Source organism: Cyprinodon tularosa, unplaced genomic scaffold (assembly GCF_016077235.1).
Source record: "Cyprinodon tularosa strain WSP-4 unplaced genomic scaffold, ASM1607723v1 ctg63, whole genome shotgun sequence".
NCBI classification, from domain to species: domain Eukaryota; kingdom Metazoa; phylum Chordata; class Actinopteri; order Cyprinodontiformes; family Cyprinodontidae; genus Cyprinodon; species Cyprinodon tularosa.
In genome coordinates, this window is record NW_024039374.1 from 655,387 (window position 1) to 679,211 (window position 23,825).

Genomic DNA, 23,825 nt, shown 5'->3' on the forward strand with positions numbered 1-23,825 from the left:
TTCTTTACTTGATTAATTTTTTTGATTTAATTTTTACTCCACTACATTTCTTAGTCAATTATTGTTCTTTCTACCCAACTACATTTTCGAGGAAGCTTCTAGTTATTTGTTCATTTGACTCCGCTGTTGCTGTTTTTCTTTCTTAAAATAAATTTTTTTAACATGCAAGATAATGGAACTTAGGACTGCATTTTGACACCACTGTTTTCGAGATTTGTATTAAATTACACAAATGTGAGATACTCAGGGCAGATATTATTTGTTGTTTATAATTTTATTAAGGCGTTAGTTGTTGCCATGTGGCCAAGTTGTTCAGTAGGATCCGTTCTCAGATGAGAGTTGTAGTTTCTTTGTTGTAATAGACTCAACCTTAAACCTCTTTAAACTAATCCATTGTAAAAGTGTTAGGAGGATTAAGACACTTCTGTTTTCTTTTTATGTGTTTTTCAATAGAAATAAGAAAAATAACTGCCCTTATTTTTATGTGACAATTTTATGATGTAGTTCTTTACAGCTGGTGTAGAACTGGTAGTAGGTGGTTCAACGCATTAATACATCAGGTGGTTTCTGAAAGTCACAAGGTTTTTTGAAATTACTCTAAAAATCTTACAGAAATATAGAAATTTTAAAAAATTTTGATTTGCAATTTTGAATACTTAGTAATTTTAAATGCATGTGCTCTTGAATACTTAAGTATTTTCTAAAGTTAATACTTTAATACTTTAACTTGTATAGATGTTTAACTGAGTAACTGTTACTGTTAGTTAAGTAAGATTTGAATATGAGTATCAATACTTTTACTCAAGTACTACTGCTGAGTTCTTCATCCACCACTGTAAATAGAACTCAGAGCAATATATGGAGGAAACTTTGCAAAGCAGAGACTGCCTCCCAGTGGAACAAAAAGACTTAGCAAAACCAGACTTACAAAAGAGGGGGTTAAGTCAAAGTATAACGACCCTGGTAAAGTTCAGACAAAAATCAAACAGTGTTTACTGCAGATTTCATGGCCTTGATCAAACATGATTGAAGTGAAGCTATTTTGCAAAGAAGAATGGGAGAGAAAACTGCTTCCGATAACATAAACCAATGAGAGGTGGATCTATAAAGTATTGGCTTTCTGAGGCTCCGCAAATATATGCCGATTATCAGATTTGTACTGTATTCATTTCAGTTTTGGTTCTTCTCTGTTAGTCATTGATTTTTCTATTGCATTGAATCTCAATAAAGAACATTCATATTTTTATAAGAAATATGAAAAAATATGAAACACCTTAAAGCTATGAATGTTTACCAGAAGCCCTGCATGTGTAAAAAAAGAAAAAAAAGAAAAAAAAAGAAAACAGAAAACGACAAACCAGGTGTACAGAAAGCAATGAGAACCGTAATTAATCCGGACCAAACTAGCAGCAGAAATGCACTCACAATACTCTCATTCAGTTAAGTATTGGAGGTGTTGTGTAACTTTGCTTTTACCAATCAGAGTAACTCTCACACAGATCCCTCCCCTGCCTCTAGGGCATTTAATGAGGCCCACTGCACCCATTCAGTGTCACTTCAGCTTCTCAAAGTCTGAGCAGTCAGGGGTCCACACAGCTGCAGGATAATGGCACCGACAAAGAAGGTACGTTTGAAAGACAGGAATACTCTCTGGAAAAGTATTCTGCTGAAACGAGACTTGATACTTACTTTTATTAAGCCTGTATTTAGATGGAGGAGCCAAGGTTTCTAAATAAATAGTATTAATCTTGTCTCAGGACTGACTAAGCAAAACTACACTTGGCATTTTACTTGTATATATATTTTCCTCTTTAACAATAAGTGGAGTCTGGATTGTTATAGTATATCTGCTGTGCAACTGGTATGCCAATCATAATTCTCTGACTGTGTTAAAATGCCAGATATTGCTTTAGAAATAAAAGACTAACAGGCTGTATCAAATATTCTATCTCTAAATGTTGGTTTTGGACATTAGTTCAAATTATATATAGGCCTTAATATATATTTTCTTTTTACATTTTCAAGCTGTTTGAAAAGTTTAAATAAATTTTGTGTCAAATGTGTTTATTTTAAATGTTTTTGCATGATAACAAGGCATATTACTGCTCCCTAAGCAGGAGTGATACAATTAGTAGGGAATAATTTCCCCATTATTGGTGGGTTTCAATAATTAAGTCCTGTAATTGGGATGAGGATTTATGTCTTGAGTGTGCACAACAAAAATATATGATTGTATATTAAGACTAAAGAAAGTGGCTTTGGCAAAGAAAGGCTTTTTTTTTTGCTCTGTAGTTTGCATTTCTTGAACTACTTGGATGCAGGTGTCATTTGCAGAATCCAGATGGTGATAAAGTTTAACTTTTACCTTTAGATAAGCGCGCTAGTATCAAAGGCTGCATGCTTATCAGTCCTACAAGCAGCTGTTTTGATGACTCATTCTGACTGCAACAAAGTAGAATGGATCTCAGGATTTTAAGACACTCATGCAGAAGCTAATAAATATTAAATACAGTAAATGCACCTTTAAAATATACTGGAATAAAAGCTGCAGTTTGTTTTATTGTATTTCTCAGCTGTTGTATTTGCAGGTTGACTAATAAAATTTACACTCCTTCAAATTACTGAGCTTACTGATAAAACGTTGCAGGGTATCTTGGAACGACTTAATGCTGGAGAGATTGTCATCGGTGATGGAGGGTTTGTGGTAGCACTGGAGAAAAGAGGGTATGTGAAGGCTGGTCCTTGGACCCCGGAGGCTGCTGCAGAGCACCCAGAAGCTGGTAAGAACATTCTTTATATGCTCCCTCTATACTGCAGTTCAGTTAGAAAGTAATTTTTGTGTCTTGAATAATAAACTCCACACCAAATAAAGGTATTCCCTCTGAAATGTTGCATCCTTCTTGAATTTTAAAGTAAATACAGAAATAAGATATAATAAAAAATCAAAAAGGCTCAATACCACAACCTTAACTCCTGAAGAATAAGAAAAACTAAACCTTTCCAGTTTTATGAAATTAATCATTTCTATGTTTTCATGCATGATCTGTGCTTTACTTCCAGTGCGTCAGCTGCACAGGGAGTTTCTACGGGCTGGATCAAACGTCATGCAGACCTTCACCTTCTATTGCAGTGATGATAAGTTGGAGAATAGAGGCAACAAGTTGACCTTTACTGTATGTAAACCCAGAGGAACATAAAAACAATTATGGATAGGAAAAAGTGCAGTGTAATCACAGATAAGCGGGCTGGAACAGATGGGTTTTGAGTCTGGCTTTGAATAAGGGGAGAGAGTCAATACTGCGGAGGTCGGGAGGAAGTGAGTTTCAGAGCTGGGGAGCAGAGCCTTCAGCCGCTCTGCTCATGGTGACAAGTCGAGCTGGGGGTACAGTGAGGTGGATTGAGGAGGAGGATCTAAGGGAGCGAGAGGAGGTGGCAATGTGAAGGAGGTCTGACAGATATGGAGGAGCAAGGTTATGGATGGCTTTGAAAGTATAGAGAATGAGTTTACACAACTTCATAGATATGCATATCTATATTAATCATAATCTGTCATTGTTTGCAGGGAACTCAGATCAACGAAGCCGCCTGTGATCTGGCCCGGGAGGTTGCGGATGAGGGAGATGCTCTGGTTGCAGGGGGAGTGTCCCAGACTCCATCCTACCTGAGCTGCAAGACTGATAAGGAGGTGAAAGCAATCTTCAAGAAACAGCTGGATGTGTTCACTAAGAAGAATGTTGACTTCCTCATTGTAGAGGTAAAGATGAAACAGTATACATGATAATGTATAAACATAATGGGTACAAAATCTATCTCCAGTATAATCTTCAGATGTTGGAACAGAACTTTCTGGATTAAAGTTGATGAATTTGGTTTAATTGAGAGCTTTGTCCTGCAGTACTTTGAGCATGTTGAAGAGGCTGTGTGGGCTGTAGAAGTTCTAAAGGAGGCGGGGAAGCCTGTGGCTGCCACCCTTTGCATTGGACCTGAGGGAGACATGCACGGTGTCTCACCTGGAGCCTGTGCCGTCAAGCTTGTCAAAGCCGGTATGTAAAGAGTCTTTATAGTACCCCAAATTAATAATTAGGTTTTATGCTTACATATATACATAGCTTGACTCCTTATTCCTACAGTAGATAGTCCTATTTAAACCAAAAACAGCAGTGCATTTTGTAAAAAAAAAACAGACGTCTTAAATGAAAAAACCAAATGCAGAAAAGCTTACAGTTGCATCTTTTAAAAAAATGCTGTTAAACCATTTATATATAGACACTGTATAAAAAGGCATAATACTTTTAATTATATCTGACAACAAATAAAACCAAACTTTTTGCATTTTCAGGTTAGTTAGGGTTACAACAAATATATGTTTGCTAAATAATGAAAAAGGTAAGATGTTTTATTTTCTTTACTTTTTAAAAGTCAAACTTTTAAATCTACAGACAATATGTCGTTAATAAAGGAGTGGTCCATTGCCTTATTTAATAGAAAAATCCAAATAAATAAACCAAAATGTGTTAAGAACTGTGGACATTTGCAAGCCTGTTTATTCTCAGATACATTGTCCAAATGTATTAATGCTCACATTTATCTGTTCATTAAGAAATGTCCAGCCACAATACTTTTTACAAAGTTATGTGTTCAAGAAATACGTTTTATTTTACTGCAGCATCAAGTAGTTAATCATTTTTCTCTAGGAGAGATATGATCAACTTCATAAAACAGGAATCCTCATTAGTTAAGAGTATTAGGTGAAAATATTCAAGCAAGTCAAGACATGCAACATACATTCTGGAACCTGTTCTGTGAGAAGGAATGAGACAAATTTACAGCAAACTATTATGAGAACCTTGTGTACAAAAGCCAAAAAGGTTTTTGCAAAGTTATAGATTTTAAACTTGGTAGAGTAAAACAATAAAATAAATGTTATCTTTCTTTCTGGTGGCAGGAATAAGGACAATCCTACCCGTCAAAAAAAGAAGAAAACTGTTATCAATTTTAAGTCAGACCATGAGAATTAATAAGTATCATATATATGGAAACAAATAAAAAGTTAAACTAAATGGCTTTCTTTGTATTTCTTGGAAATCTTTTTCTTATTTTTGCATGGGGTTTGTTAAAAAGTTTAAATGTTTTCAAATCCTTAATACATTTTATTACAAAAATAAAAATGGTGCAATGTTGTAACACATTTTGTTCCTAAGAAACATTTTGTATTCAAATATATTAAAAACCTGAAGTATTTTGGTTTTTGCTCAATATCTTGTGACCAGTTCATAGTATTGTTGTGCAGCTGTTTAGTAGAAGGGTTTGTCTCTCCTGTTTGTTGCTTAGGTGCTCAGATTGTGGGAGTCAACTGCCACTTTGACCCCATGACCTGTGTGAAGACTGTAAAAATGATGAAGGAGGGTGTGGAGAAGGCTGGGCTGAAGGCGCACTACATGGTGCAGCCGCTGGCTCTGCACACTCCTGACTGTGACTGTCGGGGATTCATTGATCTGCCAGAGTTCCCCTACGGTAATAAGGCTCTATACTGCATGTAAATTATTAGTTTTAGGTGCCATGTTTATTATTCATATCAAATATGCAACATATTATTTCCAATCCCCTCTCACCATTTCCCCAGTGGTGTGCTGCATCAACAGCACGGTATTTTCTACGGTATTTTTTTAAAACATGTAACCCTTTGTACTTTCAGCTTTAGAGCCCAGGGCCCTGACCCGCTGGGACATGCACAAGTACGCCAGAGAGGCCTACAATGCTGGCATCCGCTTCATTGGAGGCTGCTGTGGATTTGAACCTTATCACATCAGGGCTGTAGCAGAGGAGCTGGCCCAAGAGAGGGGCTTCCTCCCTGCTGCATCAGAGAAACATGGATTGTGGGGTAGTGCTCTGGAGATGCACACCAAACCCTGGGTCAGAGCCAGGTTAGAATCAACTGTTTGTCTTTTATTTGTATGCTATGCCCACATTGTAGCTTCTAAGCACCAGTGAGCCCCAGCTGATTACCTCTGTGTGTTCCAGAGCCCGCCGTGATTACTGGGAGAACCTGAAGCCAGCCACTGGCCGTCCCCATTCTGCATCCATGTCAACCCCAGACGGTTGGGGTTATACCAGGGGCCATGCTGAACTCATGCAGCAGAAAGAGGCCACCTCTAAGGACCAACTCAAACAGTTGTTTGAAATGTCAAAGAAAAAATGAGTGTGTCCCACCTGCAAGCTGAAGACAGTCAAGCAGTTGCTGAAGCCTGTTGGACTTTTCTATATAATTCAAGTAGCACTTTCTAACTTGAGACTGCACTGCTCTGTTGATCTGTTTCTAGGAAGACTGATTTGGATATTCTTTTGTGTTGAAACAGGGACCTATTTGTTTTTCATTATCCTGCAACTGTTGAATAAAATAGCTAAGAAAACACTAATTGGTTGAAGACTCTGGTTTTTTTTTTCAGATTTGGAACAATGTGGACATAGAAATTGAAATACCAGAGTCCAAACAATATGCAGGAAAGGTCAGTTAACAGATAGGGATAGGATAAAGGATGAGCACTCATACCACAGATATTTTTTTTTTTTTTACAAATTCTTCTACAGAGCATTGTCTTAGGTCAATACAGACTCTAGGATAATAAAAAGAAATGTTTGTGTTCTCTGAGGGATGTAAGAAAGGAACACCTTTACTCCTGCTAGCCTGTGTTCTAGCAGCAATTTCTTGACACATATTCCGGTCAGTTAAAGAGTGAAAATGTCTCATAAATACTTCCCATTTGGAATGTGAAAACTGTATCTATCTGTACTGTACATGCATCAGATTAGGGTTGATCTTTCTATTGCCTAAGATTTTTAAGGTGTTTACTTTTACAGATGGCTGCATTAAAAGGAATTTCAACCACAACAAAAATAATCTAAAACCTTAGTTCTCAAATTACCCTTTTGATCCTTTTGCTCATATAGTAAAGCAACCTCCAATTGTTCAGATATATTGAAAGGCCTATTGTGAGTACAAAACGTTAAATCATCTGCATCCACTTGATCAGAATCTACTGAGCCTTAGAGTCTGAGGTAAAGAGATTCCACAATTTGTCCTGTAGCAGAAAATAAATCCAATTCTTCACTAAGCAGAAATGTAAAGCATTTTATTATCATTATTATTATTTTTTTTTTTTTTTACTAAACCGGAAAGTGTGTTGCGTTATCTAAATCTGACTATATGATTAGATTGTAAATTATCTATGAGGTTTGATTTCAGGTTTGATATTAGAGTAAATACTGTATAACTCACATAATTTGGACCGATGTGTCTGGTGAGTGGTAAATGTTATGTGGATATATTGGGGACTTGCCACTAAACCCTCTTTAATTTACCCTACTGTTATTCTGGGTATTTGGGTCATGCTTAAATACTTAAACATTTAGGTTTATAGACACTTTAAATAGGGTTTAATCACTGTCAATTCCATATATTTATTTTTTTTCGTTTCTTTTTTGTTGTTTTTTCTTTTCATTTTTGCTTTATTGTCACACTTGCAGTTTTTAACGTTTTTTTTTTTTTATCATTATGCAAAGATAAATTTGGTAACAGAAAAATAACGGTTTTCAAAAGAGAATAGCTCCTGATTTCCATTAACAAAATAGTCGTTTAATTCTGCAATTCTTTAATTAATAATATATATATGATATATATATATTTGTTGTAAGTCATATAATGACCAAAATGACCTAAATCTACCAGGAGGGCCGTTTCAAAGTTCCCTGTAACATTCAGCTTGTTTAAATCTAAATATTAAAAATGTGATGCATCTTAAACTATACACGATCTCTTCTGCAGTTCTTGTTTATGATAGGCTGGTTTTAAGTCATGTGACTTGGGAAGCCTTTTCATTTTCCAGAATCATTTTTCGCCTTGTCTAGAAAAAATCTCTTTCTTTTACATAAAAATATCATCGGAATGAATTATAAGTTTAACTGCTTATAGAATTTCACACCATTTTTTGATTTTTCCTTTTTATATATTGTTTTTTTTTCTATCACATTTTGAAAGGAAGACCGGACTATCTTTTTTACTGAAGGATTTAGCATTATGGACTGGGTATCTGGCTAGCAAGACAACTGATAACAAATCTGTTTTTGGTGGCCATTTAAAAGGTACAAAATGTAACAATCTATGGGATTGACCTGTCCATTCATTCCTGTTTTCTACTTAAAATACAGGAGTTACATGCTAAGATGATGGAAATACCTGAATGAGCTAAGCAGCCATTCCAAATCACTAATCTTCCTTTATCGCTCTTGTCTTCGCTTATAACATTAAACCGTTAGACCACTCGTTTTAATCCAGAAACTGCATTATTATCTGTTTTATTAAAACAGCACCCTCTTGTGGCCATCTTTCGCTCTTGCAGGATAGGTTTTAGACCCGGAAGTAAACCCTGAGGTCGCCATGGGAGGCAAAGTCAGCTCCAAAATGGCAGCTCCCACCGCCAGAGTAATTCAGGTAAAGTCGCTATAGAAATGTTTCTCATTCTGCCTTTTGTTTTGTTCGTGCTGTTTTAGTAGATGTTTAAAATGAGAAAAATATATTTGGAATAAATGTTACTCAATAAATGGGGGGCTTATGGCTGTATTACCATTGGTACCCTTGTTAATGTCCCTGTTAAATAGAAAAGCTCGGAGTCGTGTCACATATTTGCTGTACTACAACACTAGCTTTCTACTCATTAAGTTGAAATTTGCCACTAGTTATTTGCTTATATAGTAATTAATACTGGTAACTGTTTAACGCCTACCGTTTGAAAATGTGGAATATATAATCTATTGGATTATCCGGCTATCCAAGTTTATATCAGGTATTAATGAGAACTAATTAGTAGATACTTTACAGATTGACTATTCAGTCTTTATTCTTATGAAAATTTTTTTTGTCCAATATGATAATAATTTACCCAAATAATGGCTCAAAATATTTACCCTTAACCGTTACTTGATTTTCACTGATTGATGTGTTTATAGTTCTTTTCTTTATTAGGAATTCTTAACTCAGGAAGTTGGATCTGTCAGTATTTAAGCATTACCTTTTAATCAGTGCATTTCTTGTTTAATTTTATTTGTTTAGTATCAGTAAATATGTTTGACAAGAACTCAAACATATAGCTATGAACTAAGTAGAGGCTTTAAACAGTCTGAAATCCTTGATATGACCAGGGAATTTAAATAAAAGCTTGATTTATATAAGAATGGAAAGTATGTATATTGAAAAGGCTCTATATTCCCATATTTCATTCCTTAAAGCCTTGTGTAAATGTTATACTTATTCATCTAATGCTTTATCCATTGAGCCATTTTTGGATCAAGCCTTCCATCTATCCATCTCTACTTCTGTACATCCCACTGTTGTCTAATCCTGCTTATCCTTGAAGAGTTGAAAGGGCCTTTTTGCTGTGGAAATACCATATCTCATAATTTTATTGGTAACTGTTGTATGTATACTTAAACGATGATTTGTAAAGGCTGACATTATGTAGATGTCAGTCTATAGAAGTATGATATTTGGACATGAATATGTTTGCTGGCTGTATTTGTAACCTTCTCTGGCCTCTCAGAAATGTTAGAATGAAGAAATAAAGCAATGGCTTTTAGCCATTAGTATTCAAATTGTTTTCATTTATTGGAGTAAATAATTTGTGTTATGCATGAAATTTAGCATGCAAAGTTTAAGAAATATGTTTATTTCCTGTTTTTGTTGTACAGGTGAGCTAAGGAATTAGGAGACCTTGCCTTTTTAACCTTTGTGTGAATTTCTTTAAGAGGTTGAATTAATGTTTTTTTTTTCTTCTTGTGGGTGTTTTCTTTCAGGCTGTACGGCCGCATGCTCCTTTGATCAAATTCCCTAAAAGACAGGACATGCCAAGGCCCAATGGTGAGTCTTTTGGTGAAATAAAATCTAAAGACAGAACCAACTTTGAGCGGAGATTAATGGGACCAAGAGAGTATTTGCAGAAGAAAAGCGTCTTTTCTGATGTGAAATAAATATGAAAACCGTGAGAAATCAGATTTTTTTTTTTTTTCAGTTTGTGCAGAAACGTGCAGAAGCAACCACTCTGTTTTTGAGCTGTTCAATAGTATAGCATGAGCTTTTTTTTATATTTATCCAAAGAAAACGTTTGCAGGTTTAGGGTTGAGAAATGTGTACGAGATATGGTTTTCTTTGAAAAATCACCTTCAGCCTGGAAGAGATTACAACCAAAGCTTTTTTTTTCCTTTTTGTGGTTAGATTTGAAGTTTGTGGTGCAGAAGATGCTCACCAACCTCTATTTGAATCCATTAACAATAGACTTATAATGCTTACAAAATAACTTTGCTTGTAAGATTTCAGGTTAATTAAATAGCTCTAGCTTTAACTAGTAGCAGACGTAATGTAGAACCAGCTTTCAAGTTTGTTGAAAAGAGGTTACTTCTTCTGTGGACATGTAGTAACTGTATGTCCAACTTTAAGGATTTTGTCTCTTATTAATTACTTGACTTATCTGATTTTTTTAAAAAAAGGGCTAACCCAATACCCATAATTTTGCCTCACATGCTTTACTTGATAAAAGAGAATTTTCTCTTGAAAAGCTCTTTGTTGTCTGTGATTCCATATTTTATGATAGTTCTTCATGTTAAGATATATTTTTAAACTATTCTAGTTCAAAATACTAAAAATAAAACAATTTCCTCTGTATCTTCTTTGTCTTTTACCCTTTTTTGTTTCAGTCCAAGAGGCATTGAAATTGATAGGTCTTAATGTTCCAGAACACAATGCTCTGAGTTCGCCTTCGGCTTCTGCATCGCCTGCACCGTCCAGACCTCAAGTACCTTTAAGTCCTGTCCCAGGAACGCCAGACACACTGGCATCTATTCAGCAACTGCCTGCCAGGTACCGCAGGAGACCGTTAACCCTGGAAGAAATTGACTATATTCAGGTGAGCCATGCAGCCTGTCATTCAAGAATGGTAAAATATAACTTTTTTTTTTTTTTTTTTTTAAATCACTATTTCAATTAATTTACTAAGATTTTTGTAATGTTTAGAGTAAACCAGGACACATCCTTTTTTAGCTTTGTACCATCCTACAGGTGCTGGTCATAAAATTAGAATATCATGAAAAAGTAGATTGATTTCAGTAATTCCATTTAAAAAGTGAAACTTGTATATTATATTCATACATTACATACAAACTCATATATTTCAGATGTTTATTTTGTTTAATTTTGATGATTACAAATGACAACAAATGAAAATCTCAAATTCATCATATCAGAAAATTAGAATATTGTGAAAAGGTTCAAAATTGATGGCCCCTGGTGCCACACTCTAATCAGCTAATTAACTCAAACCACCTGCAAAAGCCTTTAAATGGTCTTTCAGTCTAGTTCTATAGGCTACACAATCATGGGGAAGACTGCTGACTTGACAGTTGTCCAAAAGACGACCATCGACACCTTGCACAAGGAGGGCAAGACACAAAAGGTCATCGCTAAAGAGGCTGGCTGTTCACAGAGCTCAGTGTCCAAGCACATTAATAGAGAGGCGAAGGGAAGGAAAAGATGTGGTCGAAAAAAGTGTACAAGCAAGAGAGATAACCGCACCCTGGAGAGGATTGTGAAACAAAACCCATTCAAAAATGTGGGGGAGATTCACAAAGAGTGGACTGCAGCTGGAGTGAGTGCTTCAAGAACCACCACACACAGACGTATGAAAGACATGGGTTTCTGCTGTCGCATTCCTTGTGTCAAGCCACTCTTGAACCACAGACAGCGTCAGAAGCGTCTTGCCTGGGCTAAAGAGAAACAGGACTGGACTGCTGGTGAGTGGTCCAAAGTCATGTTCTCTGATGAAAGTAAATTTTGCATTTCCTTTGGAAATCAAGGTCCCAGAGTCTGGAGGAAAAGAAGAGAGGCACTTCATCCACGTTGCTTGAAGTCCAGTGTAAAGTTTCCACAGTCAGTGATGGTTTGGGGTGCCATGTCATCTGCTGGTGTTGGTCCATTGTGTTTTCTGAGGTCCAGGGTCAACGCAGCCACATACCAGGAAGTTTTAGAGCACTTCATGCTTCCTGCAGCTGACCAACTTTTTGGAGATGCAGATTTCATTTTCCAACAGGACTTGGCACCTGCACACAGTGCCAAAGCCACACCAGTACCTGGTTGAAGGACCATGGTATCCCTGTTCTTAATTGGCCAGCAAACTCTCCTGACCTTAACCCCATAGAAAATCTATGGGGTATTGTGAAGAAGAAGATGCAATACACCAGACCCAACAATTCAGAAGAGCTAAAAGCCACTATTAGAGCAACCTGGGCTATCATAACACCTGAGCAGTGCCACAGACTGATCGACTCCATGCCACGCCGCATTGCTGCAGTAATACAGGCCAAAGGAGGCCCAACTAAATACTGAGTGCTGTACATGCTCATACTTTTCATGTTCATACTTTTCAGTTGGCCAACATTTCTATAAATCCTTTGTTTTTATTGGTCTTCAGTAATATTCTAATTTTCTGATATGATGAATTTGATATTTTCATTTGTTGTCATTTGTAATCATCAAAATTAAACAAAATAAACATCTGAAATATATGAGTTTGTATGTAATGTATGAATATAATATACAAGTTTCACTTTTTAAATGGAATTACTGAAATCAATCTACTTTTTCATGATATTCTAATTTTATGACCAGCACCTGTAGACGCCTTATTGAATGCCACAGAGTTCAAAGGAATATTTAGCATAAAAGTGAAGCCTCCTGCACCCGGAGCAAAGACCTTAAATTGAGTTTCAATATTAGCAGAAAGTCCATGGTCTGTTGTGGCTTTTATAGAGATCTTTTGAGGTGAATTATGATCAGTTGAGTTATCTCACACTTTTATGGAGCATGAGAGAGTTTAAAGCAGGATTGGCCACATGCAGCACATGTTTACAGGTCTTCCCTATTTTATCCATCATCACTTCCACTTTCTCCCACAGTCCAAAGTCATAAACACTTTATTGCTAAAAGTGTACACTTACTCGCCCATATCTTGTCTCTCACATGGCCAGGGTGCTGCAGCTTTTTCTGTTTAGCTCAAATCATATGTTTAAATATCCTACTACCATTATGAAATAAAATATCACAGTATGTATTAATATTGAATTATTGTCTAGCCCAAGTAATGTAAAGAATATAAGATATAGTTTACATTAGAATTAATCAGGAGAAATACTATTTTAGAAAAAATACCTGCTTGACGGTACTTCCAATGGTAAGACAATGCGAGGAGCTTCATTAGACCAGAGCTGCTTCTAACCAACATGGATAAAGGCTGTTTCTCAATTCACAAGAATGTGAGTATGGACTCGTGTCCTCGCCAAGTGTGTTCTTCAGAAGACCACAGGAAAGTCTGGCTTCGGGGAGAACGGGAGCATGCAGCATAAATAGGGGTCAATTGGAACAGAAACATACTCTTGATGTTACCACATGCTTGGCTCGTCTGGATAATAATTAATTCTTATCTTTTTCCATTTAGTGGGTGAATAATAATTAACGCAGTCAAATAAACACAAATCGAATTAACACTAAAACAAAACAAAAAAATTGCCATAAGGGCCAGAGGTCCTTCACACATAGCTATGCCGAGAGAGGGCTGCTGCAGATGGGCTAACGTTAGCCCTGGCTGCGGTTAGCCTCGGAGGCCTGCTGGTTGCCACGGTCCTCTCAACTTCAGAACTTTTTTTTTTTTTATTACGCACTAAATCAGTAAATGAGCCATATAGTGACGCTTAAAGGTATAATTTTCTCACCTTAATTGATCTTAAAAGAGAACATCATGAGAATAAAGTCGTAACATTACGAGAATAAAGTTGTAATATTACGAGAACGAAGTCATCATACCACAACCCGTTTCAGAAAGAACGCTTGGAGCTCCAACCAGCAAATGAAGGCTGACCAGCACCACCAAACAGCAACCTGAGTCCACTTTGACATACTGCCAATTTCCTTTTTCTCAAACTGATGCCAAAGTATAACTTCACATAATGCTCGACAATCCTCATTTTAGTGAAGACAGTGCTTCTTGTAGGAGTCGTCATAAAATACAACTTATTTCTCGTAATTTCAGGACTTTATTCTCTTAACATTACGACTTTATCCTCATAATTTTGACTATTCTCGTTGTGACTTTATTCTCGAAATAGAAGGAAAGAAAAAGCCTGGCCCTAATACTCTGTAGTAGAAAAGAAATTATCTTTTGAATAAAAAAATAAATAAAAAAAGTCCCTCTACTCTGTCGGAGTTAAAGAGATCATCTCTATAACTGCAACAAGAGCCTCGCCACCCACTGCTGACCACTCCATGGGTAGAAATCTGCTAATCAGAAGGTTGTGGGGTTTCAATCCAGCTTCTGTATCTCATGCCGATGTACCCCCCCAGGCAAGGCACTAAATTCCATGCTGTACGACTTAGCAACCATGTCTGTTAGGATTCAGCTCACCTGCAGCCCTGAGTGGGTTATGTGCTCAAAAGTAATGAGTGAATAGCTATTTTTTACTTTTTAGAAATTATTTGAACAGAGTTTTATTTTTTTTTTTCTTTGTAACAGCGTGGTGGACCGGAGTGATCGGAAGCAAGCAAGCAGTCTCTACAGCCAAAGGAAGATCAGTTGGAAGATGAATCTGTGTTTATTCTCCTCATCCCCCATACTTTGAGACTAGTAGAATAAAGTACTACATCCTGTTGCAATGTACATAATGTTTATTTTAAATGATTGCAATGTATTCTAAGATCACAGTAAATTAGTTTCACTGTGATACACAAAAGAAGCCATAGTGGCTTTTAAAAATATTAATTTAACCAAACCTGCAGTGGAAAGAGCTCTTCTTTTGTTTTTCAATGATCACCTTTATTTAATTTAAGGCTTGAACTATATTCCTAAAAAGCAAGCTGGAAGTAAATGGACATAATCTGTTCTGCTATTAAGCAGGGAGAATTCTGGAGAGATGGTTAATAAAAGTACATTTTGAAACCGTTTTGATGTGAAGCGCTGACTTAAACTGAGGAATTTTTGTTTTTATTTTTTGCGTATGAAAATGTTTTAACATGGAGATTCTTAAAGGGCATTTTAGGAAGAGTTGGTTAAAAGAAGAGGCCATTGATGTTGATCAGATGAACAATATTTAATTTCCTCAGGTATTCTATTGTTGATAATGATTCTGGCATGCTTTATATGGTAAAACATTCACAACGTTAATATTCCCACAGCAGTGCGCTAACACCAGCCACCATTAACAATGGCGGTCTCTTAGTACAAACTCCAGCAAGCTGGTCATTACCTGGAGGAATGTTGGCACAATGGGGCTGATGTGATGGTAAGACACTTTTCTAACAGAGTGGCATGTTTTTACCTTCGTCTCCTCACTCAGCCAGTCAAGTTTGGACTAATTTATTTAGCATTCACAAGCCTTTTGGCAAAAGACACCATCTCCTAAACGCATGAATTTAGAATAATTCGTGGTTTTACAAAAAATAAGGTATGTTTTAAAACCCTAATATCAAATTCTACCAATGGACTTTATAAACAAAGAGCAGCATATTCATTTAACACAGCAACAACAAAACGTTCAGTCACAAGTAGCCACAACACGAGAAACACTGAGGAATGAATGGGTTAATCATTATTTACATGTTTGTCTTGTGTGCGTTGCTCACACCATTACTATGATTTTTTTTACTTCTCGGGTGGAACAATTTTGTGCGAGTGTAGGACTCAGCATTGCACTTGAAATGTAGCAGAAGCAATCTGTGCGGTAGGCCGAATGCTGTCAATCTGTCTGCTCTTCTATTTCCTCAAAAGCTGGGAGGAAGTCGGCGATGGTGTCCACCACGTAGTCAGGCACATAGCTGCGGTTGGTGGTCTGCTCACTGTCTCTGTACTCCTGGGCCTCCTCGATCTGAGACACACCGGTAAGGGTGAGCATGGTGTCCAGGCCGCAGTTGAACCCAAACAGCATATCCGTCTCCAGTCGGTCTCCGACCATGAGGCACTGGGCAGGATCCACGCCTCTGAACTGGCTGGAGATGCACTCGAACATGAAGCGGCTCGGCTTGCCGATCACAGTTGCTTTACGGCCTGACGCCACCTCAATGGCAGCGGTGAGGGAACCAGAACCTAAAGAGAGGATAAGATTAAAGGTTGGGGTGTAAAAAACAGAAAGAGGCTTACTGAGATTTATTATGTCTTAGGTATTCATACTTGTCAAGTGATATTCTCAGTATAAATACAGCTGGTAGTTAAGAGAGCATAATTGAATTGTACAAGAGACGGAACTTTAATGAGCTCTAAGCTAAACAGAAAAGTTGTACTATAAAGCAGGGTGGTGGTAACATCATACTGAGGGGTTTGTTGGTTTTTTTCTTGTTGTAATTAAGAAGTTGGGAGTAAAATACAAGGAAATAATTTTAAAGGCTGCAAAAGAAGTGAAAGAAGGGTCAAGGATCAGTCTTCTAACATAATAATGACCCTAAATATAAAACCAGAATCACAGTGGAGACTATTTGGATCAAAGCAGCTGAATGTGTAAGAAGGTCCTTAAACCAGTTTATAATTTTCAGCAAGACTTTAGAAGTGATCTGCAAAGGCGCTCTCCATCCACTTACTAAATGTTCACTATCACTAAATGTGTCAAACTGATAAAGCACTACAAGTACAATTTATTTATTGATGTGTATATATATATATATATATATATATATATATATATATATATATATATATATACACACACACACACACACTTTTAAACCTATTCTTCATTTTAAAACAAATAGAAATGTAAGTATATTAGAAATTGGTGATGACATATCATTTAGGGCTATAACAATCAGATTTATCATGATTAATCAATTATTGAAATAGTCCTCAAATAATTTAGTAATCAATTAATTGTTAACTGCAGTATAGAGACTCTTTAGCTGAAAGAGCAATCTAATTAGAGCAGTATTTATACCAAAATTGTAAAAAAAAAATTACACATTTTGCATTCAAGATAAAAATCTTTTTCATCCATCAACATACTCTATCCAGAACTCCTAAAAAGAAACAGCTTTATTTTCACTTGGTTTAATTTATCAAAAAGTCTTCTTTAAGAAATCTTTGCTATCTGATTATTAATTGAAAAAATAACAGATTAACTGACAATAGATTTGAAAAATAATCATTAATTGCAGCCCTAATATCAATGATAGTAATGAAAAAAATTAGCTTTCCAAAGGTTCCTAGGTCCACATTGATTGTGTAATAACTGCACTGGGGGAATTTGATTCAAAAATACTGTGTAATTGTTTTTATTACAAATACTATGTATGTAATACAAAGGGTTTGTTGCATATTTGAGACAATGGATGTCTAATCTTGTCTTATGCTTTTTTGACATCATCTAAGTTAGTCTATTTAGGTTTTTGATTTCATTCTCTGCCTTTATTGAAGTCATATGACTAAACTGCAGTATTAGTATTAATACTGCAGTGGTAGTGCAGCTGGAATTCATACCAAGTTCAAAGTTGAATTTAATTTGACTGTTTTTGAATTATCAGCTCTAAAAACAAGTAAATTTGAAAAACATTTTCAACCTACAATAATGATCAACTAATTGCATAATACTCTGTCAAGCATTTAGAGAGAATGAAACTTAAGTGTTGATCTGCATGAGCAAAAAATTCATCTTAAACCCACCTGATACTTGTCTGATTGTCTGACCGGACCTTATTTATACCCAAACACATGGCAGATTTCAACATGATGGTGAGCCGTTTAAACACGACACCAATAGCAAAGCAGACCGTGGTACTTTTAACTATTATGTTGTACTGTGTACACTCACCGGCCACTTTATTAGGTACACCTGTCCAACTGCTCGTTAACACTTAATTTCTAGGCAGCCAATCACATGGCGGCAACTCAGTGCATTTAGCCATGTATACATGGTCAAGACAATCTCCTGCAGTTCAAACCGAGCATCAGTATGGGGAAGAAAGGTGATTTGAGTGACTTTGAACGTGGCATGATTGTTGGTGCCAGAAGGGCTGGTTTGAGTATTTCAGAAACTGCTGATCTACTGGGATTTTCACGCACAACCATCTCTAGGGTTTACAGAGACTGGTCCGAAAAAGAAAAACATCCAGTGAGCGGCAGTTCTGTGGGCGAAAATGCCTTGTTGATGCCAGAGGTCAGAGGAGAATGGCCAGACTGGTTCGAGCTGATAGAAGGGCAACAGTGACTCAAATAACCACCCGTTACAACCAAGGTGGGCAGAAGAGCATCTCTGAACGCACAGTACGTCGAACTTTGAGGCAGATGGGCTACAGCAGCAGAAGACCACACCGGGTGCCACTCCTTTCAGCTAAGAACAGAAAACTGAGGCTACAATTTGCACAAGCTCATCGAAATTGGACAATAGAAGATTGGAAAAACGTTGCCTGGTCTGATGAGTCTCGATTTCTGCTGCGACATTCGGATGGTAGGGTCAGAATTTGGCGTCTACAACATGAAAGCATGGATCCATCCTGCCTTCTTAAACGGTTCAGGCTGGTGGTGGTGGTGTCATGGTGTGGGGAATATTTTCTTGGCACTCTTTGGGCCCCTTGGTACCAATTGAGCATCGTTGCAACGCCACAGCCTACCTGAGTATTGCTGCTGACCATGTCCATCCCTTTATGACCTCAATGTACCCAACTTCTGATGGCTACTTTCAGCAGGATAATGCGCCATGTCATAAAGCTGGAATCATCTCAGACTGGTTTCTTGAACATGACAATGAGTTCACTGTACTCAAATGGCCTCCACAGTCACCAGATCTCAATCCAATAGAGCATCTTTGGGATGTGGTGGAACGGGAGATCCGCATCATGGATGTGCAGCCGACAAATCTGCGGCAACTGTGTGATGCCATCATGTCAATATGGACCAAGCTCCCTGAGGAATGCTTCCAGCACCTTGTTGAATCTATGCCACGAAGAATTGAGGCAGTTCTGAAGGCAAAAGGGGGTCCAACCCGTTACTAGCATGGGGTACCTAATAAAGTGGACGGTGAGTGTATAGTCCATTAGACGGTTGGTAAAAAATACACTCGTATAATATGTTTCAAACCACAACAAAGATCTTTAAAAAACGATGTATTTGAGTATTTTACTTTTTACAACATATCTTGGAATTATGGGTAACCCAGAGCGTAGATTAAAACCATAACCGTTACATACAATGTGTTAGTGACGATGGATACCAAAAAGAGGTACTTAAGCAGATTCCCGAAAAGAAAAAGCAAAGAAGAGCTGCTGGAAGAACGGAAAAAACTTCCCAAAATAAATATGTTCTTTCAAAGAACTAAAGAGGGAATAGTGGACGTTGCTGTAGCAGTGAGTAAAGATTGCAACCAGGAGATGAATGCAGAGAGAAACTTAAGGTAGCCCGATAAGACTCATTTTACTGCAGAATATACTCAAGTATATCCGTGTCTAATGGCGGAAAAGAATGATGAAATGATGAAGTGTGTATGTATCGGGCACATTTTGGGTCGGTTGTCTGCGGTGGCAATGGGATGGGGGTGGTGGGGGGTCAGGGGGGTGGTAGAGGGGTGTTGTGCTTCATATGGGGGCCCACCCAGATAATGTTGCTTACGGGCTAATTGTTGTGTCGTTACGCCATTAGTTGGGGACGGTATGATTTAAAGCAGCCCTCGCACGCTGACATTAGGACCGGCCCAGTCCGAGCCTGGCTTTTTATGTGAAAGTGCATATCCTCTTTATTATAATTTTATTAACTATTATGTCTTTAGTGCAGCTACCATAAAAGGGTGAGGAGCAGTTCTATGGGGGCACTGGCCCCTGTCTAGAACTGACCATGGTAAATTACAGTCATGAATAAGCCTGCTGTAACCGGCTCATTCATACATAACCAGTTACTGGCTGTAGCTGGCTAATTCAAACATAACCAGTTACTGGCTGTAACTGGCTAATTCAAACATAACCAGTTACTGGCTGTAACTGGCTCATTCAAACATAACCAGTTACTGGCTGTAACTGGCTAATTCAAACATAACCAGTTACTGGCTGTAACTGGCTCATTCATACATAACCAGTTACTGGCTGTAGCTGGCTAATTCAAACATAACCAGTTACTGGCTGTAACTGGCTAATTCAAACATAACCAGTTACTGGCTGTAACTGGCTCATTCAAACATAACCAGTTACTGGCTGTAACTGGCTAATTCAAACATAACCAGTTACTGGCTGTAACTGGCTCATTCAAACATAACCAGTTACTGGCTGTAACTGGCTCATTCATACATAACCAGTTACTGGCTGTAACTGGCTAATTCAAACATAACCAGTTACTGGCTGTAACTGGCTAATTCAAACATAACCAGTTACTGGCTGTAACTGGCTAATTCAAACATAACCAGTTACTGGCTGTAACTGGCTCATTCATACATAACCAGTTACTGGCTGTAACTGGCTAATTCAAACATAACCAGTTACTGGCTGTAACTGGCTCATTCATACATAACCAGTTACTGGCTGTAACTGGCTCATTCAAACATAACCAGTTACTGGCTGTAACTGGCTCATTCATACATAACCAGTTACTGGCTGTAACTGGCTAATTCAAACATAACCAGTTACTGGCTGTAACTGGCTCATTCATACATAACCAGTTACTGGCTGTAACTGGCTAATTCAAACATAACCAGTTACTGGCTGTAACTGGCTCATTCATACATAACCAGTTACTGGCTGTAACTGGCTAATTCAAACATAACCAGTTACTGGCTGTAACTGGCTAATTCAAACATAACCAGTTACTGGCTGTAACTGGCTCATTCAAACATAACCAGTTACTGGCTGTAACTGGCTCATTCATACATAACCAGTTACTGGCTGTAACTGGCTAATTCAAACATAACCAGTTACTGGCTGTAACTGGCTAATTCAAACATAACCAGTTACTGGCTGTAACTGGCTCATTCATACATAACCAGTTACTGGCTGTAACTGGCTAATTCAAACATAACCAGTTACTGGCTGTAACTGGCTCATTCATACATAACCAGTTACTGGCTGTAACTGGCTAATTCAAACATAACCAGTTACTGGCTGTAACTGGCTAATTCAAACATAACCAGTTACTGGCTGTAACTGGCTCATTCATACATAACCAGTTACTGGCTGTAACTGGCTAATTCAAACATAACCAGTTACTGGCTGTAACTGGCTCACTCATACATAACCAGTTACTGGCTGTAACAGGCTTCAGTAACTCAGTGCATCACTACCATCAGGCTCATCATACCTGGCAGGATCCGCCCACTGGACAGCGGGTGCCAAGGGTCGTTGTCGGTGGCCAGGAACAGACACTCCGGGTCCCTCAGGTAGCAGGAAGCTTTGGCCAGTTTAAGAAAAGTCAGTTTATCGTCGTGTCCCACCAGCACCGCTTTGACGTCCGGAGCCAGGGCGCAGTCATAGATGGTGGCCTCCGGGTCATCTGCCTCCTCCACGCAGGGGATCCCCGCCTCCAGCAGCTCCCTGCGGAGCCCCTCGCAGCCGATGACGAACACCTGACCGCGGACCTTCACCACATCCCTCAGGTAGAGGGCCGAGCAGTAGGAGGAGCTGAAGATCTGCTCCAGCATCACCTCGGTGAAGCCCAGCCTGGTGAACTTGTTCATGTAATTCTCCCGGGGCCTGGTGCTGTTGTTGGTGACGAACACCACGTTTTTCCCGCGGCGGATCAGAGCGTTCACCACCTTCGCCGCGCCGCTGATCGCGTTCTCTCCGTGCCAGATGACCCCATCGCAGTCGAAGAGGAAGAAGTCCTTAGCTTCGAGGAGACCTCGAATTTGCGTACCGCGAATTTTCTGGCAGCCTTTGAAGCCAAAGGCGCCTGCCATCCCGGCGTTTTCCTCCGTCTCCTCCGTCTTTCACCGGCTAGTGGTGCCCCATGATAGAGGCTGCAGCATAACGGGAGAAAAAAACTGCGGGCTTTGAATGCGGCGACAACAAATCAGTGTCAGGAAATCACATTGCAGAGACCTTGCTGCTGTTACACCGACATAGAGAGGCTACATAAACATTGACGTCCAGTCACGCTCGCCAGTCAGGATTGACCAATCACAAAGCGGCATTTTAGCCAATCATATTTGAGTGTGTTAGAAGGCTTAAATCCTTTTAGAATAATATTGCACTCTCATGAATTAAAACTAATAATTTACCTTTTTTTAAATACAGCTGTTTATATTCTTTAGATTTAAGATATTAAATTGTATAACTATACTTATATGTTGTAGCAAAATGTATAGCCGTAACAGTGGGCCGTGGCAATGACGCCACACTTTAATAATAATAATGGTGTAGCCTGCTTTTAAAAATAGTACTGTGGCACTGTCAACAATGAAATGATTATGAAAATAATTATGAAAACAATAAACAAGTTTTAATGCATACAATTTCTTAAGCCACATACCTAACAATGCATTTATTTCATTTATTTATTTATTTTTTTAACCATCATCTCTATGAAGGACCAACTCTGCCATATTTAAAAATAAATACAGAAATACATAAATGCTCAATAAATAAATAAACATACAATTAATTGCCCCCCAAAATACAATAAACAAATAAATGTAGGTAGAAATTAAATCATACAGTGAGAGATAAATGTATAAATTTCTTTTAATAAGCTTTTTCATTTATTCTCCTTTGTAATAATTACCTTATTTATTATTATTATTTATTTATTGTCAGTTATAATCTTCAACTAAATTTATTTATTACTTATTCTTTAAATATTTATTTATGTGCATGTGATTGATGTGATATTTTAGTTTGTTTTATTCTTTGTATTTTTTTTTTACCCTATTTATTTTTGCCTGTCCTTTTTTCTTTTCTATTTTTATGCAAATGAGGAAGGGATGTGTCTTAGGGCGTCATCTTCTGCTCCACTAAGTGGCGCTGTAATGATCTACACAGTGACAGCAGTTGTACAGTGGGGGAAATAAGTATTTGACCCCTTACTGATTTTGCAGGTGTGTGAACCCGCTTAAGATTTGCCAATGACCATGGGGAAAAACAATTGCAGGTGAAGCTTATTTTTAAAAGAGATGTGTTTTATGAGGTATGAAGGGCTGTTTCCTAAAATTAGACACAGAACCAGATTCCATTATAATGAGTAGAAGTGTTTTTCCACTAATATATATATATATTTTTTTTGTCAGACTTGTAAATCATTCAGATAAAGAAAAATATATATATACACCATTAAACAAAGATTACCTGGGTTTATGAATAAATATTTTTTCATAGGGGAGTGGAAGTCAGAAGTATCCAGAATGAGGAAGGCCTCAAAAGTTTATGCTTCCACACAATAGAATGGCAACTTAAATGGTAAGCCATGTTTTTTTTTAAAACAATTACTGCTTGCATCTAAATATATGTTTAACATATTATCTGCAGTGAAAACAGTCAAATTAGATAAAGGGGTAAGGGGGGCACATTAGTTTTTTGATCAAAAAAACAATTAGCTTAATAAAGCAACAATAACCAGTTACATTTTCAGACAAAGAGCACTTTATTGCCTTTGAAGATGAATCATAGCAGTTTTGGTACTGATGCTTATATTTACACATTTACCCAAGTTAACGCTCTTAACTTAGGTCCTTTATAATAAAATAATCTGTGATATAATCTACATCTGAATGAAATTAAAGTGTTTTTTTTTTACAGATAACATTTCACTGATGTTATTTTATGTTTTAGTGTTTAAAGCCAA

At 37.5% G+C, this 23,825-nt stretch overlaps 3 protein-coding genes across 3 annotated transcripts; 2 read left to right on the forward strand and 1 right to left on the reverse strand.

Moving 5' to 3' along the window:
- Window positions 1-1,500: 1,500 nt before the first annotated feature.
- Window positions 1,501-6,416, forward strand: LOC119798562 (betaine--homocysteine S-methyltransferase 1-like). Its single transcript, XM_038308080.1, has 8 exons — window positions 1,501-1,624; window positions 2,648-2,780; window positions 3,061-3,173; window positions 3,563-3,754; window positions 3,896-4,043; window positions 5,332-5,514; window positions 5,696-5,924; window positions 6,022-6,416. The coding sequence occupies exons 1-8, from the start codon at window positions 1,607-1,609 to the stop codon at window positions 6,197-6,199; spliced, it is 1,194 nt and encodes a 397-aa protein (XP_038164008.1). The 5' UTR covers window positions 1,501-1,606; the 3' UTR covers window positions 6,200-6,416.
- A 1,630-nt stretch (window positions 6,417-8,046) lies between these two features.
- Window positions 8,047-15,034, forward strand: mrps36 (mitochondrial ribosomal protein S36). The gene is made up of 5 exons (XM_038308127.1): window positions 8,047-8,139; window positions 8,397-8,488; window positions 9,847-9,910; window positions 10,744-10,952; window positions 14,607-15,034. The coding sequence occupies exons 2-5, from the start codon at window positions 8,435-8,437 to the stop codon at window positions 14,622-14,624; spliced, it is 345 nt and encodes a 114-aa protein (XP_038164055.1). The 5' UTR covers window positions 8,047-8,139; window positions 8,397-8,434; the 3' UTR covers window positions 14,625-15,034.
- A 125-nt stretch (window positions 15,035-15,159) lies between these two features.
- Window positions 15,160-22,151, reverse strand: LOC119798584 (pyridoxal (pyridoxine, vitamin B6) phosphatase). Its single transcript, XM_038308126.1, has 2 exons — window positions 21,348-22,151; window positions 15,160-16,172 (listed from the first exon to the last, which is right to left on the reverse strand). The coding sequence occupies exons 1-2, from the start codon at window positions 21,943-21,945 to the stop codon at window positions 15,826-15,828; spliced, it is 945 nt and encodes a 314-aa protein (XP_038164054.1). The 5' UTR covers window positions 21,946-22,151; the 3' UTR covers window positions 15,160-15,825.
- Between the last annotated feature and the right edge of the window lie 1,674 nt (window positions 22,152-23,825).